The 18,913-nt window shown below is 43.5% G+C and overlaps 1 protein-coding gene across 6 annotated transcripts in view; it reads right to left on the bottom strand.

Moving 5' to 3' along the window:
* Positions 1-869: 869 nt before the first annotated feature.
* COL26A1 (collagen type XXVI alpha 1 chain) overlaps positions 870-18,913 on the bottom strand; it is a 127,511-nt gene continuing 109,467 nt past the window's right edge. For 4 of the 6 annotated variants that reach the window (XM_015881016.2, XM_015881019.2, XM_015881017.2 and 1 more), the window contains 7 exons: positions 15,584-15,676; positions 14,330-14,391; positions 11,869-11,931; positions 8,978-9,022; positions 7,654-7,698; positions 6,478-6,562; positions 870-4,128 (listed from right to left, as the gene is read on the bottom strand). In XM_015881016.2, coding sequence (XP_015736502.1) covers positions 3,956-4,128; positions 6,478-6,562; positions 7,654-7,698; positions 8,978-9,022; positions 11,869-11,931; positions 14,330-14,391; positions 15,584-15,676 — 566 coding nt within the window. In that variant the 3' untranslated portion in view covers positions 870-3,955. The remainder of the gene's footprint in view (positions 4,129-6,477; positions 6,563-7,653; positions 7,699-8,977; positions 9,023-11,868; positions 11,932-14,329; positions 14,392-15,583; positions 15,677-18,913) is intronic. The other 2 variants (XM_015881018.2, XM_015881020.2) reach the window with 2 other exon arrangements.

The raw sequence follows: 18,913 nt of genomic DNA, 5'->3' as shown, positions 1-18,913 counted from the left end.
AGAAGTGCAAGCTGTTAACTCTGCCATTGATTTTCCTTGTGCTGTGTTAAGCAGTGGGAAAAGAACCATTTCCCCTATGATTACAGTCCCTGGCCATAATGGCCCAGAGACCAGCTCAAACCTGATGCTAATTGGTACTTGGCAGACCAGTGCAGCCACAAATGTCCCAAGAAATTAATTTGGCCTTTTATCCAGCAACTCCCAATCTGTACAGTAGTGATTAACAGCCTTGCCTTCCCTCAGGGGACTTCTGCAAGGATAAATATATCAGAGTTGGAGGTGTTTGGATGCAAAAACAAGATAAATACACCCCAAAGGACCCAGAGCAGTGCTGCATGGGAGTGTTTGGCAACAAGTTACCCTGAGCATCCCCTGATCAGCACTGCAAAAAAGTCTGCATGAAGTTGAGGCCTTGACTCTGTGGGCATTTCTCATTGTTTACCATACTTCACTACAATAGTGATATCTGTGTATCTATGATGTGATCTCATCGGGGGGGAGAGAACTGGCTGTGATTTACACATCTCTTGTTTGTATATGGGAGTGAAAACAAGTTCAGAAACCAGACCTGTCAGCTATGACAGAAGCACTTTGGGTCCTTTGCCACCTCCTCCCATGCCTGGCTTCCTTGCAATGCAGGGTGTGCAAACTTTACATTGCTTGAAGGCTTACCAAAGCTTTCTTCCCTTCTTTCCTTCCTCCCTTCACTTTCCTTCTTTCCTACCTTCCTTCCTTCCCTGCTCAGATTTGCATACGTACAGTGAGAGAAAGCTGAGATGGCAGGAAAGGAAAACAGATGCCTTAATTTCAGGATGCATTCTGCTTGAACTTGCTCTGAACTTTGTAAATACAGGACACCTGACATCGTACTCATTTACAGTATGTTTATTTCTCAGTGCATTACATGAAAGGTCTTTGGTATTTGTGGGTTCTTGAATACTGTTCCCACTCTGCTCTGTAAGAAAATGCTGAATACAAAACATTCCATATACAGTAACAAAACCCATAGCAAATAAAGAGAAATAGGTATCTTGAACAATAACATAGCGATATGAAAACAGGTAAGTAACCATGCAAGAGGTGGAACAAACAGGTTGTGTTTACAACAAACATTAGAGCCTGCCATAAATTAACTCATCGTGTCAGAAGAGATTATTTATTCGTGTTCTAAGTTAAGAAACTACATGATTGCAAAGTACTGCCTATGGCCGCCCTACTGAAGACCAAATGTTGTATAGCTTATTACAATGGGCCCATTTGCACACATACAAAACACACTGATATAAATAAAAAGATACTGTGTAAAATAAGTAGTGAAAAAGTTAACATTTCCTTCTATGGGTGGGAATGTGCGCTGTGGACAGTTATAGCACCTTTGAATTGCCTGGTTTCAAAGCAATCATGGAGACTGCAAGTAGTTCAACCCCTATATCACCAAGCGTGGAATGTAATCTCGAGTAAAGCAGAAGCTGTAAACATGGAAAAGAAAGAATTTCCAATATATTGTACTAAGAAGTAATTCCAGAAGCTGATTGTCTTTTGGAAGCCTTTGTCACAGTGGTCAGGTTCATTACATTAAAACAGTTCATTGCAGAGACTGGGATTGAAACTGAACCCCAGAGCCAAACCTTCAGAAAGCCACATGTGAGCCGTGTGCTCTGCTCCACTGCAAGCAGCACCAGCTCCTGTGAGCAGGAGACTTGGATCTGCTTGTTATGGCCTCTCCCTGTTCCTATGGGAGGTGATGGCAAAACTACTGCAGTTTGGTGAGAGCAGACGAGTGTTCTTCTCTCTCGTTTATTCTTATTTCCCCAGGTTGGTATCAATTCTTTACAGTAAGTGCAAATTGGATATTCTGGAGAGAAGCATTCTCCACCTCCCAGGTGTACCAGATTGCTGGTGAATGTGAGGGTGCACAAGTTGCAAGGGTTTTCAGTTGTGCAATGTGCTTCTGGTTTGCTCACGGCAAGGAAAATGCATTTCTACCACCAGAACTGATCCAAATTAAAAACATACTGAAACATGAAGAATTTCAAAGAAGTTTTAGGAAAAAAAGGACAAGAACACACTATGGTATTGCACAGTATGCATGTAAGATAAAGCAATAACATTTCAATTAAAATACATTTCCAAATGAGCACGCATCCAGATAAATCCACTCTCAAAGTTACGCAGACATGGCAAGATGCGTAGATGCCCTGGTTAAATGAATCTTAGTATCCTGCCTAAGATGGGAAATGTGGTTGGAATGGTTGGCTTAGACATGAATACTGTTAATAGCTGAGTTTGAGGCTGTGTTCACCTTTACAGCATATTTAAACTGGGACTGTACAAGAGTGTGGTCTGACTGTTGTGTAAGCAGTGAGGAACGAAACTCCAGGTGAGAGGGAAAGTCCAGTTGGTTTAATCCCACTGTAACCCAATTTAAAGATACAGTACCACATGAAAGGGAGATACAGGTAATGAAGCAAGAAGTGTGGAGAGCAAAAGCTGATGTAGCTCTTAAATCAATTTGGAAAAGGCAATAATTAGAACTGTTGCAACCCAAACCTAACCAATCTTTTGACTGTTGGCTTGGCAGGATTCATTGGAAACAACTTCTATTACATTTCCTTTCATCTTACCACTAATTTGTTTTAAATAATTTCTTCATTTAAGATCTGAAATCCTAGTCAATATGAATGGAGAGAGTACTCATTAAGCTAATGCAATAGCTTGGAATTCATAACGGCAAACTCAAAGGGAAAAAAAAAATCAGTACCATTGGTTGTGTCGATCAGTCTTACCCTTTCTAACAAAATTCAGTGTCTACGTGAATGGCTTGTCCAATTGGATTTGCACAGAAGGTGTAAGAGATTCATTGGTCGCTGAAAGGCAGGTTCAGCCTCTTCACCTTGAATGCTGGGACTTTCCTCAGATCCCCAGACAGTTGTTATTGCAAATAGTAAAATGATTTTTGTATTTAGCTCCTGAGTGCAGGATAAGCTCCTGTCAAGACTAATCCCAGAGTGTGATTTGCTGCTATGCTGGGGATTCAAGTAGCAAAGATTCACCCATAGAATAAGAAAACCTGTGGTAATACTTTTACTTATTGACATGGAGTTAAGAAACTATTGCAAAACATTCTCTGAGAATAGTTATTGCTGCTATTTAATTTTCACTACATGTAGGTGCAAAATGAACACAGCGGGGCAGAACTCCATTGCAATTCCATCATATTCCATCCATACTGTCTAAACTTTTACAGAAACAGCCTAATCTCGTTGAAGTCAGTGTACACTGTGAACTTATTCATCGAAAGTCCTTTCACCAACAGAAATAAATGCCGTTCACATGCAATCAGCAACATGAAGAGTAGAGATTTTGATGCTAAAGTGTGAACAGGAATCTGAATTTTCAGACAGTTTAAAGCATTCCTGGGATTTTCCAACTTGTTCTTTGCTTAAGAGAAATCCTTGCAGATGAGAATGCTTTAAAGGCCTCTAAAAGCGTTACCTTCAAGTGGGAGTCAGCTTGACACCATTGCATGAAACAAAAGCAGATGCCACCAACTACACCAAAGGACAAGGCTAAGGTTTGGCTATGAGCCTAATTGGGATTGATTATGTCAGCAGTTAAGCAGAGCTTTACTGAGTAACTTTCAAGGGATGAAGAAATAAGGGAATGATTAAACTCTGGAGCCATATTCAGGAGGTGTTATTGCTATGGACAGCTTCCAATACATGACATCTGGTATTCCAAAGGCAAAATAACAATATCAAGAAAAACATCCTTAAGACCCTCTCCAAGCTATGGGTAAGATACTCCCTGCAATAAGGGCATAGAATTGGCCAGGTAAGCAAACTCAATTGCCAATACTAGAGCTTCCTACTCACTTCATTTGCACTCTGCAATTAAGCACTGGGATACTGTATCTTTAACTGGTGGACGGGCAGGGAGAAGACTTCAGATGCTCCTACTTCATCCGACTGCTTCTCCTTTTGGCTTCACTGTCATCCAGCAGTGAAGAGAGGATCTGGTAGGCTTGTGGTTGCTGGGGTCCTCCACGCTTGATCTTGATGCTGCTTCGCAGGGGGGAACCCGGGATCACGTCTTGTCCAGAGCCTGGCTCAATGGAAGATAAAGAGTCTGTAAGGAGAGAAAGTCACGGGAAAGCACTATTTAAAAGGGGAGGCTAAGGAAGGAGTGAATGGGCCTTTCTGAATGGTTCTTCTTCTGGAAGAAGTGTTGTCCCTCCTGCTGTCTTTTTGTCCAGCAAGCAGTCATGTTTGCTGCAGTCACACTACTCCAATATTTTGCCTTTTTGCTGTCTGAACTCTTCAGGGTAAATACTACCACTGCAAGCAACACAGCAGCTCCTGTCCCTGTTTGTCACCTCATTTATAAAAGCACTGCTCTGTTATTGATCACAGTTTGCCTTGGGCTGCAACTGCTACTCAGCATTGCCCACAGACTCCTGTTACTGAAGGGAAAAGCGTTAGCAGGCAGTCACACAGAAGTGATGTTCCTGGAGACAGAGGTACCGTTTCACTCCTTGTAAAGGTGGTCATCTTTCCTGAAAGGGCTGAACGAAAACTTGACCCACCTTAGGCTACAGCCATATTAGCAGTAAAGCTGGGAATAAATATTAGCTGTCTGCTCTCCCAGCATGTTTCATGTTAACACACATCTCCTCTTTCTACAGCATCCTACCTTACAGAGCTAGATGTGCTTTTGACTACAGCCACTCTTCACTTTCCCCAGCAGTCAGCAGCAGATGCTGACAACGCGATGCTGCCTCATCACTTGGAATGCCCTGCTTTCTTCCTTTTACCTCCAGAGATGGGTGTTTGTTTGCTCATTTCCCTGCCAAGGGTTCAGCCTCACACCCCAGACCCTCAGCCTTGGTTCATTCACTTGAGGCGGCACTTCTACGCCAAGGGAGTGCTTGGCTGCAGGATTTGTGCTGTGCTCACTGCAAGCACATGCTGCCAAACGGTTTGGGCTTCCCTGTGTCCTGCTGGGCTGCTCTCCACTGTTTGCTGGGCCAGATAATCTGCCACTGCCCTCCCACTGCAGGGAAGAGGTTTGTTTGCTGGTATGTTTTGCCTTGTTGCTTGGGTGGCTGTGGTTTTGAAGCCATGCTGACTGTGAAGTTTCCTGGGAAAATGAGAGCATGCGATTGGCATCTCTGCGTGGGTCTGTGAGCTGGGTGGAATTGGGCTACCCAGGAACCTGTGGTAAGATCTGTGACACACTGCACTGGAAACACCACCAGATAGTTGGTGCTGGGTGACTTACAGCTGGGTGGTGCCATTCACTGCAAGGGAGGTCTGTGCTCAAGGAAGCCCTGCTTTGTTGCATTATGTCTCTTTCCATTTCTTTCAACCATATTCACGTACAGAGCTGCACATAATAGCACAGGGAAAACATGCTTCACTTTCTAAGTTCTTTTTCTAAGTAGTGTTTTTGTAGAGTCTAAATATGTCTTAAGAATAGGACTATTTCAAAAGAACAGAATGAAAATATAATTACCTGCACTGTTACTGTATAAAAAGGGAACTATTTATATAAAGTCATGCAACATAGGTGTCTAAACATAGTTTTTAAATGCTGTGCAATTAAAAATCATCTACTTTTGCTGGTATAGTTACAGTGGTATAGAGTATCTTAGATATAAATAACTCGCATCCACCCCAGGCTATATAGAAAACATACTTATGACAGTAAATATGGTTTGCTGAAATGCTGCTGCATTGCCAAACAGATAACATGTAAAATTGGGAAACCAGGCAGTTCTGCAGTGGCAAATTTTGTGTGTATTCTCCAGTTCATGCTCCACTGTCTATACAAATTTATAGAGCTGATTTTTTTGCTTTACAGTAGTAAAAGCAGAGATGCAAAGTAAAAGATCAAGGAGGGTTAGACCCTGGGTCCTGTATCTGTGAATTTCTCTGGGCTGCAGTTACAGGCAGGGTTCCCCTTCCACTCCTACCAGAACATCAGGCAGGTAGGCATGGATTGCTGCATAGGGAGCCTAATGGGCATCTTCCTGGCACTGTCACCAGGTGAAAGCAAGCAAGCATAAAAAATATTTCTTCTTGGTCTATAAAATCCAATGAAAACACGAAGCAAACCAGGATTAATGCAGAGGTAAGGTCAGGCTGACTGCGGTTAAAATCATGGGTTCGTGATTCATGATTTCCCAAAAGCTCATGCTGCTGCCTATTGCTTTTGGAATTAATGCTTTGGGCCTCTAAAAGGTACATCTCCATTGAATGGTGAGGATGGTGCAGAGACCCAGACCTGTTCAGCCATACAATGGAGCACTACACACCATCTGTGAAAACAGTTTTGGTGTCAATTCTAACAACGAGAACTTCATGGATCATTCATTTTCTGGGTAACACTGACAGAGACTTAAGACACAGGGAGGACATCTAATCATCAAGCAGCTTCCCGAATAGAGGCCCAGTTGTCTGGAAAAGCAATGCTTACCGTGAATTCCTATCATGTGCTCTAGAATCAAGACCCTCTCAGCTAAAATCTTCAGAGCTTCTCGAAGCTGTTGAACACCTTCCCCCTGCGAGATAGAAAAGAAAACCAACAGTGCTATACATTTGCTTCCTGTACATAACATTAACTCTGTAACACCAAACTGTGCATTGTAAATGTTTAAAAAGAGAAGTCATAAGAAGTGAGATAACCTGAAAAAGTAAAAGTTGGAACGCAGGAGAAATCTTTAAAGAAAATCTCCTCAGTTATACCCTGCATTTGCAGAGCCTCTGACTAAGCCAAACCTTTCACTTTGGCAACTCCTGGATTGTATATTCCTGTCAAATATGTTATGTTATGCAGCTTATTAACTGCACTGTACTACCTGGAGAACAGGTTTTGCTCTTGCTTGACGTTTACCCTGAATATCATTGAGTTTCTTAGGCTTTCTCTTCATTGGGACACCAGGAAACTCAGAGGGCTGGCAAGCCTCATCTTGCTTCTGCCTTATGAACTGGAACAGTGGCATATGTGCTCATCCAGATGGACTTGAGCCAGCAGTGTGTGCTTAAAGTACCTTGAGCTGGATCAAAACAGGAGCGACCAGCAGGGAGAGGGCAGTGATTGTCCCTATTTACTCTGCCCTCATGAGGCCCCAGATGGAATACTACATCCAGGTCTGGGTCCCCCATCACAGAGGACATGGAGCTTTGAAAAGGGTCCAGAGGAGGGTCATGAAGATGATCTGAGGGCTGGAGCACCTCTCCTATGAAGACAGGCTGAAGGACCTGGATTTATTCAATCTAGAGCAGAGAAGGCTGTGGGGTGACTGCATTACAGCCTTCCAGTATTTAATGGGAGATTATAAACAGGAGGGAAGTCAACTTTTTACATGGGTAGATAGTGATAGAACAAGGAGGGACTGTTTTAATCTAAAGGAGGGAAGAGTTAGATTAGATGCTGGGGAGAAGTTTTTCAATGAGAGGGTGGCGAGGTGCTGGCACAGGCTGCTCAGAGAGGTTTTGGATGCTCCATCCCTGGAGATGCTGCCCTTTTAACTGGTGACAGGAGCCTTGCCCCTCACAAACCAAAGGGAATATGTTTAAAAGACAGTAAAGAGTTACAGAGGAAAGCAAAAATGAAAACAAACAAACAAGAACAGTAAAAACCCATGCTTACATCAGCACCTTTATCACCTTCCTCGCCCTTCTTGCCTGGTTCACCCTAAAACAAACAAAAAAGAGAAATTGGTCTCCACGTGACTGAGGATCCTGCCTGGAATTACTTCCCTCCAATGGACCACGGTAAAGATGACTCCTGAGCTCTGCCCTTGCTCCCAGCAGGTCACTGCTAATTTTGACATGGATAAACGTGGCTGGGGATGGCCGAGCTGCAGGAGGGGTTGGCTGCCATGGCCTGTACCTACAACAGATCTCAATGAACAGTGTTTCAGTCCACAACGGTGAGAAAAATGCTGTTCTCCTCCCCCAAACATGCAATTGTGTGTTGTAGATTTACAGCATAAAATTCCTCCATTCTTCTTTCATTAATTACTCCTATCATTTTCTGCCTCTGAAGACGCTCATTAAGGTTTTTGTGAGCAAAATCCCTATGTGCTGTCAGCACTGGTCTGATGTTCTCCCTAACCAGGGAGTTCATGCATGTCCCAAAGAACTGAAGACACAAAGAGGTTAAGCCACAAGCTAAAGACAAAGCCTAACAAATGGCTGAATGAAACAGGGCAGAAGTGCCTGGACTCCTCAGAATCATTGGACATCCCTGAGACACTTTCAAAGCAGGGAGCGGGGAAGAGCTGAAGGGCTGAAGACAAGGTTGTAGGAGCTGTACAGTATGATGAGATGGAATTAAGTAAGGGTGAAGAAAAGCTTCCCAGAGGAACCAGGATCTCTCTGAATGCTGCCAGTCAAGACAACCAACTTGTTTCACTCACTTTCAGCCAAACTTCAACTCTGTTTGCACTCTAGCCATACACGTGCCTGTGCAGACATCTCCTGCATGCACTGGTTCAGCTACTGCCAAGAAATCATTTGGCCAAGTCTCTTAATCTCATTAAAGGTTTTCCAGCTCAGCTTTGCAGATCAAGGTGCAAGAGGACACCAAGAGCAGCTGATGTAGCTTGGGTTAACAGTGCCCACTGTTGAGCTCTGGTAGTGCCAGGAACCTCACACGGCAGGGATGGGTTTCTGTCTGCTGGACTTTAGCTAGAGGGGATCTGCAAGCACTGCACACCATTGGCATGCTGCCTTCCTGATCACTGCTCTCCACCTCTGACCTGTCAGTAGGACTTTGTCAGCAGTCCTTTCCTGCAGTGATCCATTTGCAGAGGAATACTTAAGGTAAGGATTCCTATTGACCTGAGCATTGCATCTGAGAGCTGGCTGAACCAGCTGCAGACCAGCTCGGTGTTTTTATGGTACCAGACATGCCAGGCAGGCACCAAACCCAAATGAGTCTCGTACACACCCGCAAGTACATCACTTACAGGAAGTCCCTTAATGCCCCTCTCTCCAGTCAGACCTGCTTGCCCCTGTTGGAAATAAAGTAAGTGTCATTAGGAGATGTTTTTCCATTTGACAAGAACACAGTGTCATTTTATTTTACGAGAGGAATTAAAATGGCTTAATGAAAAACCTTACACTTGGGATAATAAGAAGAAATTCCTCTCCCTTGACATTATCACTTAGAGACAGCAAAAAGGGGTCATGGTTTTCTGTCAAGCATCTACTCCAAATCCTATCACACTTTGGAGAAGTTTGGTTAAATACTGAGCTGCTCCGCTCCGTACCCTCTCCATAAGATGATTAGCAATTTCTTGTACTTTACAGCAGACAGTTGCATTATAGCAGGAAGGAATTTGGCTGGAGATTTGTTTCTCACAAAGACAGAGCATTCTTCTCTCTAGTAAAACAGACAGGCTGATGCTGCCCCAGACAGCAAACAGAGCCCAGGACTCCCACAGTGCACTGATTTAATCTGCCTCCTGCTCCACACACACGTCCCCACGTTAACCCCAGCAGCTACTGATCAAACCCACACACAGTATTTTGGTTGATTTGTTTCTTTTTCCTGCTGTGCTGATTTTCACATTGTTCTCTGTGCTTTCTTTCTTTCTTTTTGGCTAAACTAAAGCATTTTGGAACAGTTTGTGTTGGTGGAATGAAACACCATCAAATTCAACATCTTTTTAGTCCCTGTTTTCCTCTGCAGCACTGGTTTCCTACCCCAGGACACGCTGGGGCAGAGCAGAATTCCTAACTAGGAGAAGAGCTATAGATTAATTCATGGGAAAGCAGGAGCAGGGCAAGGGGAGGCAAAATTTAAAAGCATCTTTAGAAATCTATTGATGAAACAGCCACATATTGAAACTGGCTCTTCTCCCCTAAACACAAACAGAAACAAGCCCATCCTTTTGTTCCTCAAAAACCATCTAGCTGGCGGCAGCTTTTTGTATCATATGCCAAGAAGGGAGAGCTGCTTTGTTACTCCATCCATCCCACTGCTGCTTTGTAGAACACAAATGGGCCTTGGGCATCTCAAAACATTACTGCAGAGACCTGTGCGATGCACAGCCAGGCAGCACCAGACAAAGGCCCACGCTGACACAGAGGGCGCCAGGAGGAAGCCCAGTTTGTCAGGTGCTCTGAGCATCTTCAAAGGGAAACACTTGGAATCTGCACTGGAAGGAGGAAGGGCTGTGAAAAAGCACAGGCAAGCAGCAAACCACAGAGAGGAGACATAACAACACACTCGAAATACATAAACAGACTGTTCTCGGTGTCCAGGGGGAACAGAAAAGGATGTTATCAGCTTAAAGGGGATCAAAGGATATTTAGGCTGGATGTTAGAAATATCTTTTATCCCAGGCCCTCAAGAACTCTACCTCTGCAGACTGCCTGCGGATGATGAGACGCATCCCTCACTGGCACTCGTTAAGAATTAGATGAACAGAGGCTGATCATGAGTGGCACACACAAGTATGCCACCAAGGGGATGTGCTCAGACTGCTTCAGGTCTCTTTCTACATCTATTCTTTCAGAGATTAAGCAGAAAGAATGTATAATAGCATTTCCTCATATCTAAACAGATATTGCCAACCCTCCCCTGCTTTTCTTTGCAGCTGCACGGCTCCTCCGCTCTATGTAAAGCCAGCCCTAATTTGTATCCACCAAACCCCAAATTGCAGCACGTAGTTGTCAAAACCAGCATTCAAATCCACGCTCACGAAAGACAAAAAGCACACAGAATGTCCTACAGAAATTCTGCCAGAAAAAGCCATCGGCTCTGCTTTCCATGCTAAGAAAGAAAGGACAGGAAACAGCATTTTTCTATTTAGCAAAGCATTGTGTGTTTGAAAAAAATCTCATTTGTCCCAAACCTGGAAGGAGAGCGACAGCTCTGAATATGTACCAGGAAGGAATGAGATCAGAGTCTCAAGTATTTGTCTGTACTGAATGTGGACACTGTGCATCACAGCTTTTGTTTCAGAGGAAGTGCAGTAACAGCCTTAGCAATATGACCAACCACAAACTAAAGCACCGCGCTAAGGGAATCATTGAGGATCAGCTCTTACCAGTTTCCTGGATGGAAACCAGACACCTTGCCAAATGGCATGCTTTCTTCTTTTCAAACTGAAAGTTAGTATTTAATGGCAACAAGCTGTAGTGACAAGCCTGCACTGAAATTACAGCAATGGTTTCACTCTTCATTAGAACCCTAAACTCTGGGCCCAGAAATGCATCAGAGTCTAATCTGTTAGTGAAGCCAATAAGTGCCCAAAGTGGGTGACCTGCATAAGATACTGTCTCTTAAAATATGCTCTATCTCTCAGGTGATTTCTCATATAAGAATGGGGATCAAGAACCCATAAAATGGGCAAAGATGCTCAAATAAAGTATGAGCTTTTTGCAAGCATATGTGTTCCACTCTCAGATATCCCCTTCTCCTTCATGTGAGTCCCTCAGACGAGCATGAAACAACCCACCTGGGCCTTGCTACCTACCTGCAGACAGTGACATCCAATGTGATGGAAAAGGTAGCACTTGGAAGAAGTTCCCTACAGCTGCAGCACAAGAGCATGTCTATTTAGCCACCCCTGTAGACAGATTTAACCCCTGTAGAGGGTTTAACATTCCAGGTATTTATTACCTATATCTCCTTAGGGAACACCAGACTCTGCGTAAGTCATTCAGTCTTTTATCTGTACAAGAAACCCTCATCTTGTTGTTAGTCTGTTTGTTGCAAAAGACTGAGAAAAGACTCTGCATTTAAACCTGGTCGTGGCTGCAGTCCCATGGAATTGAAAAGACTTGTATAAATTTCTAGGGCATTCACCCAGATCTCACTGGGAATCCCTCCACATACATGAAACCTTACCCTCTCTCCTCGGTCTCCTTTGGAGCCTTTGGGCCCAGGCTGTCCTGGGGAGCCTGGTAAGCCCTGGAAGAAATGCATGACAAGAAGAAATTAGTTTCTATTGTGCATCCATTATGAAGATACAGCCAATTCATTTCCCAGTGTTCCTCAGCTCCTGTAAACCTTATACACCTATTAAGTGATTGGGCTGGATTCTTGTTTGCCCTCAAGCAACAACAACGGAAGCTCTTTTTGCAGATATCTTGAGCCCTATATTTTCTTCATATCCCTCACTTTAGGTCTATTAATGAACTGCATGCTGCTGATATAATGTTTTGTGAAGGGCCAGTGTGACAGGATAGTTCTTGTTCTCAGTGACTGAGAAGAAATTAACAAATAGATGGTATGGTTAGCCTAACAATCCCCACTGCTTTCCCCCCTCATCATAATTGCCTCAGTGGGTGGCATGAGTAAGCATACATACCTGAAAATTAATTGGATTGTGCAGTGGAAATTATTTTGAAGCGATTCACTCACCCTAATAAACAATTTTCAAATTAAGCCCAATCTCTCCTAATAATTTCCTGGGTTGAGTAAATCTATAATAAAGCAAGTCACCAATGGTTATGAAGGGCGTTGTCTCCCAACTTCTACTAGTTGAACTGCTTTGCAGAAATCGATCCAAGTTATTAAATTATCCACCCAGTGAAGCCACAGTTAGAAACCAGGCAGGAAAGGAACAATATTGTTTGTTTATATGCACTATGTCAGCTCCACATGACCACGTGCAAGATGCTTTTTTCCACCTCAAGTGACTTGAACATCTCTTTGGAGATGCACAAGCAACCCCAGCTCCAGTCCAGGCAGCTGCTGCTTCAAGCTGGTTTGTTTAACAGCCCCCAGGAACCACCACCTCTCAGCATCCAGAGAAACGGGCTTTCTAGCACAGCTACCAGGAACCTCAGCCTGCAGTTAAGTGGCCCAACAAGGTCAGGTGTTTTAAGGGACAATGGGAGGAATGCTCTCCCAGTTTTAGGGTTTTGAGGGACTAAAGGAGAAGCATCTGCCAGCTTCATCTGGGAGGCAGCACTGCTCACCATTGTCATGTTGCTCCTTGCCTGCAGTCAATCCAACCAGCTCACCACCAACTTGTGCAGGCTGACAGCTTAGCTACACCACCCCCAGGCCCACTAAAGATGCAGAAATTCAAGCATGATATAGGAGGTAAACTAGGGTTGGAAAGCAAGGTAGGGCACAGACCAGACTTGGCCTCACATCAGACAGCAGTGAGAACAAAGCTCAAGTGTCCATAGGTGACCTCTGCACTTGACAGCTCTCAACATTCGATTTCAGTGCATGTTTGCACAGAGATGCTCAAGGAACACTGAATTAAGCAAGTCTGTTGTTAAAAATAAAAAATTTATAACGTGTGCCACATGTGAAAAAGCCAGACTCTATTAAAGAACCTATTTATGAATTGTGAATTACCTTATATTTAATCATGTTAAACTGCAACTGTCGTTTTGCTGCCAAATTTCCCACTGTGTTCATATCTATCTGGAGTTTCTCACCGCTCTCCAGAGCATTCACTAATTGAAATGATTCTGCTACACTGGCAAAATTTCACTAACTTGCTCTCATTGCTTCTTCAAAGTGATTAATAAATACATAGCAGAAGTCTCCCTTCTCTAGTTTCCAGCAATCCCAAGCCTGTCATATCAGGATCTAAGTTCCATCCATTGTCTAAATGACTTAAGCTTTCCCTCTCTTCTGTTCTCTTCAGTCACTTTTATCTCTTTAGTCAAGTCACCTAATACTGAAATATTTGATGGCTTGCCTCTCCAGTAAGAAACATTCATCCCAAACTGGAGTCCTGTTGTATCAGCCAACCTCCATCTGGAGCAGTTTGGCCATTCATTATTCATCACAACCTCAATTCTTTCAACTTTCTTTTTTTTTCCATCCATGTGGCTACTCTGCCCTTCCATCACAGCACTTTCTTTGGACTGAGTTTACAACACTCCATAATTATCCCCCCTCCACAATTTTGATATCAATATCTAATCAGTCAACCTGAACAGACTTTGTGATGTTTATACTGAATGGAAAGTGCTATTTCCAATAAATTAGGATGAAGAAATTCAACCTGGTGAATTCCCAATCTTTACTCTTTTACATGTTCCACAGGAAATGGGGTGTTTTTCTATCACAATGTTAGTAAAGCCCACGTCAAATCCTTTGCATCAACTCAGGCTACAGTGAAATGTTTTGACACAGTAAGAGCAAGATATGTTGTAATGACTGGGGGAAAACCTGGAAATTTCAACTCCTCATCCCAGTTCACTGTGAAAAACAGGTATCAAAAAATCACAGACTTTCATGAGGAGCCAAACATTGTAGCTGAGACCTATCAAATAATTCTCCTCTTTCTGAAATGAGAAGATGCTCTGCACATACCCCCCCAAAGCACAAAAACCCTTACTTGTGATCCAGGGACTCCAATAGGTCCTGGGGGCCCTTTGGGTCCTGATGCGCCTGGTGGTCCTGGTGGGAATCATCATTTAAAACAATGTTAAGGAGACTTAGAAGGATTTTAAATTCTGAACATACGCATTTCCTTTTATTGTTCTACTTCATCTCTGTGGGTGAGAGCCATTGATTGATCCCAGGACTGCAGCATGTAAGTACTACATCATGCACTGGATTCTTGGGCACCCGTATCCTAATATCACACATGCCCTAGGGAGGATCTTAGAGCTCTGGGAGGGAAAAAAGGTGAAAATAGGCAGGAAAGAAGCTCTGAAGAAACCTCAAGCTAGACCCATGAAACATCAGAGCAGACTGCTGTATTAGAAATGGAAGAAGTCCTGTAGGTGGCCAGGAAAGTCTGCAAGTCTGCATGAGTCTGTCTCTGGTGCTGATGAACACAAAGGAGACAGAGGTTGGATATAGCCAGAACGAGAAGCCAACTGTGGCAAAGCAAAGCACTCTTTTGTTCCTTGCACGCTCACTCCAGTAGCAAAAAAAATTCTTTTTAAGTCTGTATCACAGAAGAGGCCGTTTCCAGGACATATTAAACACTGCCTGAGCAGGTCAAATTGCTTCATAGTCACAGAACAAATTCATTACTTTTGGAAAAATAATTATATCCCGACTGCAGCTGTTAAATTGTACCTGGAAATGAGAGACAGGATATTTGCTTAGTCTGAGTTTAGTAATACTCCTCTCTGCTTTGGTTGTCACAACCCTTGAGATGAAACAATGCAGACATGGTATACAAAGTACAGCTGAATTAGCCTCAATCATTAATGCACCACAGAAACGCTTAAGTCAGAGAATAAAGGAACTGAAGGATAAATTAAAGGCCCTCATAATGAAAGGAAAAGTCTTTTCTTCAACTGATGGGAGTTCACCCCTAAATATGCATCATAGGGGAAATGCTGATGCTTGCAGGAATATTATCATTTAAGCCACCTATCAGCACTGAGAAACAGAAGATTTGCTGATGAATTTTGGTCCTAGATTCTGACGCCAGTTATACAGGTACAAATCTGGAGTAGCTCTCAAACCATCTCCAAAGTCTGCATAAATATCATTGAGAACAGCTGGTCAGATCCTGCTCCTGAGGACCACATGCTTTCCTATAGGCATCCAACAGCACAATTCCACTCTCCCTCAGATTCTTTTGCTCCTCTTCCCCATCATTACAGCTTTGCAGCTCAACTGAGTGCATTACCTGGGGGTCCCACAGGGCCCGGTGCTCCTCGCGGTCCTGGCAGGCCAGCCATGATGGTATCTATGACAGTGGAGGCCAGCTGGGGTTCTCCATCTGTGTTAAAAAGCAGAACAGTCAGTGCCCCTGCAGCAAGAGCTGCCCAGCCCCAGGACTTCTCTTTAAAACCCTCTGGCGCCCTTTGCTGGTAAAGGGCAGGCAGCACTTCAGACAGCCAACAGCAGCTTTCCTGACCATACCTGGAGGTCTTGACACTCCATCAACCCTCTAAAAAGTCCACATTTTCCATGTCTGGAGGCCACCAGAATGAAGAATGTCCATCTCTTCCTGCCCATGACCTCAGCCAGCCTTTCAGGCATCCTTTTAACTCATTATGCTGAAATTCTGAGGAACTCTTTGCAGGTGTAAACTCCTGCAGGTGGCTCACAGCTCTACTAATGACAATATCAAGTAAAGAGCAGGAAGGTGGGAGGGATGTTTGTTTCCTCTGCAGGATCCAGCCAATACAACATACAGTGGAATCTCCAGAAGCATTATCAGACACATCACAAAGCCTTTTCAACTTCTGGAGCACTGGCAGCAATAGAGAAAATGTTCAATGTCCATGTTTGAAAGCTTCTCCAAGGGAAATTGTGAAATCTTTTTAACTGCCAGGGACAACAGTATATGTCTGCAATGCCTTCCTGGCAGCAGAGCAGCACGAGATCTAACCCAGGTCCCTCTGAGAACCCAATTTTGAGCCTGAAGCTTGAATGTAAACAGGTAGTTCTTTGACTATTGTTTCCAGACCCATCCATCTTCCCTTCTTCATGGCCCTGAAACAAAACAGCTGAGACTGATTTTATGTTCAGAAGGGAAGGTACCCAAGTGAAGTGTGTAATCCAATTAATTTGAGTTTTATTTGACCATGTCAAAATCCATCATGGCTTGGGAGTAAGATGAGATTGGGAAATGAGCATCGAAGAGCAATTGCAGAGCCTTTTGTTTTTAAAGAACAAGTGGCCAACAAAATGAAATGTGCATCCACTGAGAAAAGGAGAGGATAGGCTGCAAATGAACTGGGATTTAATTACTGCTGGAGTTAAACCAGGAATAAGCATTTGGGTTACAAAACATTCCTGCTAAGTGGTACGTTATTACGACGATGGAGTTATACCCCACAAATCCACCCACCCTGACATCAGATCCACTGGACTCAAAGTTATTTATTTAAGGTGAATTGTTAACTGTGACACAGAAGAGAGCAATGTCTCAGTTCTAACACTGAGCTGATTCTATGCCACATACCTGATGCATGCATTTCCAAGTGGCAGAGGAGTAAAGCAATGCTGCAGCAGCGGCCCCAGCAGAGGGGCAGGGCAGTCTGGCTTCTGGCTTGTATCTCATGTTTCTGACTAAGGGATAAATTCCCTCTTTATAAGCTTGATTTGTTGAGACAGGATGGAAATGAAGTAATCCTGTCCTAATTTCTTTCTGCTACCTGATCTGGAGGGAGACAACTGGGACCAATTTCTTTACCACCGCACTGTGAAACTGTGAGAAAATGTCTCCCCATTTTTGGCTTCTGCCTACTGATAAACATTGCCAACAAGAACTTACTGTGATTAATAAAGGCACATGCATTAACCATGTTCAGGCGGAACCAAACACTGCAGTATTAATAATAATCCAATACAGCTTTCTCACATCTCTGTGGGTGCACATGCCCATTACCAGGAATATGCTTCCCTCTGCTGTCAGCAGCTGGAATCTTGTGTTTATGGTTTTCAGATGTGCTCCATTAAAAAGAAAAAGAAGAAGAAGAAAAATAAAGGAAAACCTATGCAGGATTTGTGAGGCTAAGCTTTATTGGCTGTTGAGGATCAGCTTTCCACCAACCTGTGGTAGGCAAAATCAGCCAGCACGTAAGGAAAACATTACATTTTGTAAGAAAATGGCCTCAATATTGTATAACTTTACCATGACCATGCAGATGACTTATACTGGCAGATCAGTATTGAGGTTTTTTTTTGCTCTTAAACAACAAAACTTGTTATAGATGTTGAGCTCACATACCCAATGTCAGTACACCAACAAAGCCAGCTTGTTCCACTTGTCTAACGTGGTCTTTGGCAGAGGACATGGCAGCTTCATGAGGGGAAAGGCCTGTGCTGTCTGCTCTGTCCAAGCACCAGTTAGCAGGTAACACTCATTTATTTAATCAGTCTTCTGCTACAGAAGACTCCAGGGAGTGTGGAGCTTTCTGCTCTTTACATGACCTGAGTTATAAATGCAGGAGAGAGAGACTGTCAGGCTCCACCAGTACCACTCTATGCAACTGCAGTATTTTAATTCCATATAGAATTAGGCCTTCATTTGGAAACCTCTAGACTACACCAGCTGCTTAGTTCTCCTAAGAGTAGATAAAGGAAGCAGCACACGTTGCTGACATAAGCATCCTGGCTATTCCTTCTGCACCAAGAACTCCACCACAGGTAGGAAAAGTACAGGGCTGCTCCAGGATGCAGCAGTCACCATTTACTCAAGCCCATGTGGGAGCCCACTGCTGCCCAGTGGTGGCTGAATTAATTCAGATATTTATCCACTTGTTTATCTACTTCCCATTTTGGGACAATAGTCTTTACCCTTCTCATACATCAGCTGGGAAGGCCATGCAGTCTATGTCTTTGCAAGCTTTTAAGCCTATCCATGCAAGAGTTTAATTTAAAGGGTTGCTGATGTAAGTTGGGCTGTGGTGATACCTAGACCATTCTCTAGGATCCTTTGGAATAGAAGGGTGAATGCAGAACCTTCTTTGTTAGAAGACTCAGGAATGCAGCAGCTCAATCTACATTTTGTGAAAAACCTTAGCACTGACCCTCAATTAATTTAATCTTGTCCATATGCTTTAAGTAACTTAATATAAAATAGAGCTGTTAAAAGTTCTTTCCAAATTAAAACTACATCTGTTCACTTTCAGGAAAAGAAGTCTAGAGAGGGGAGTGGGTGGAAGGAAAAGGAAAGCTCTAGAAAGCCATCAGGCACAGGGAGATTTACTAATCCTTGGCTGTAAGTAGAACAACTGTGCCTTGAAGCTGGATATGAGCAGAAGAGCTGGGGAAGAGGAACAGCTAAAGTTTGGGGGAGTGGAGATGGGAGACCCTGGAGCTCCAGGGGTTTACACACCAAGCAGAGATACATCTGAGTTCTGCTTTATCATTATTACATGCCAGCAACACAAGACCAGACCAGAAGAAATCTGATCAAGCCTGAATATGACTGCTCAGATAAGAGTGCATGACATGCCTTTCCAAGAAGGCCTTTTCTTGTCATGCACAACACAAATCAAGTAAA

This window comes from Coturnix japonica, chromosome 19 (genome assembly GCF_001577835.2).
Source record: "Coturnix japonica isolate 7356 chromosome 19, Coturnix japonica 2.1, whole genome shotgun sequence".
Taxonomy (NCBI): Eukaryota; Metazoa; Chordata; class Aves; order Galliformes; family Phasianidae; genus Coturnix; species Coturnix japonica.
Note: the sequence above shows the minus strand (reverse complement) of the source record. Positions and strands in the feature narration are given on the sequence as shown.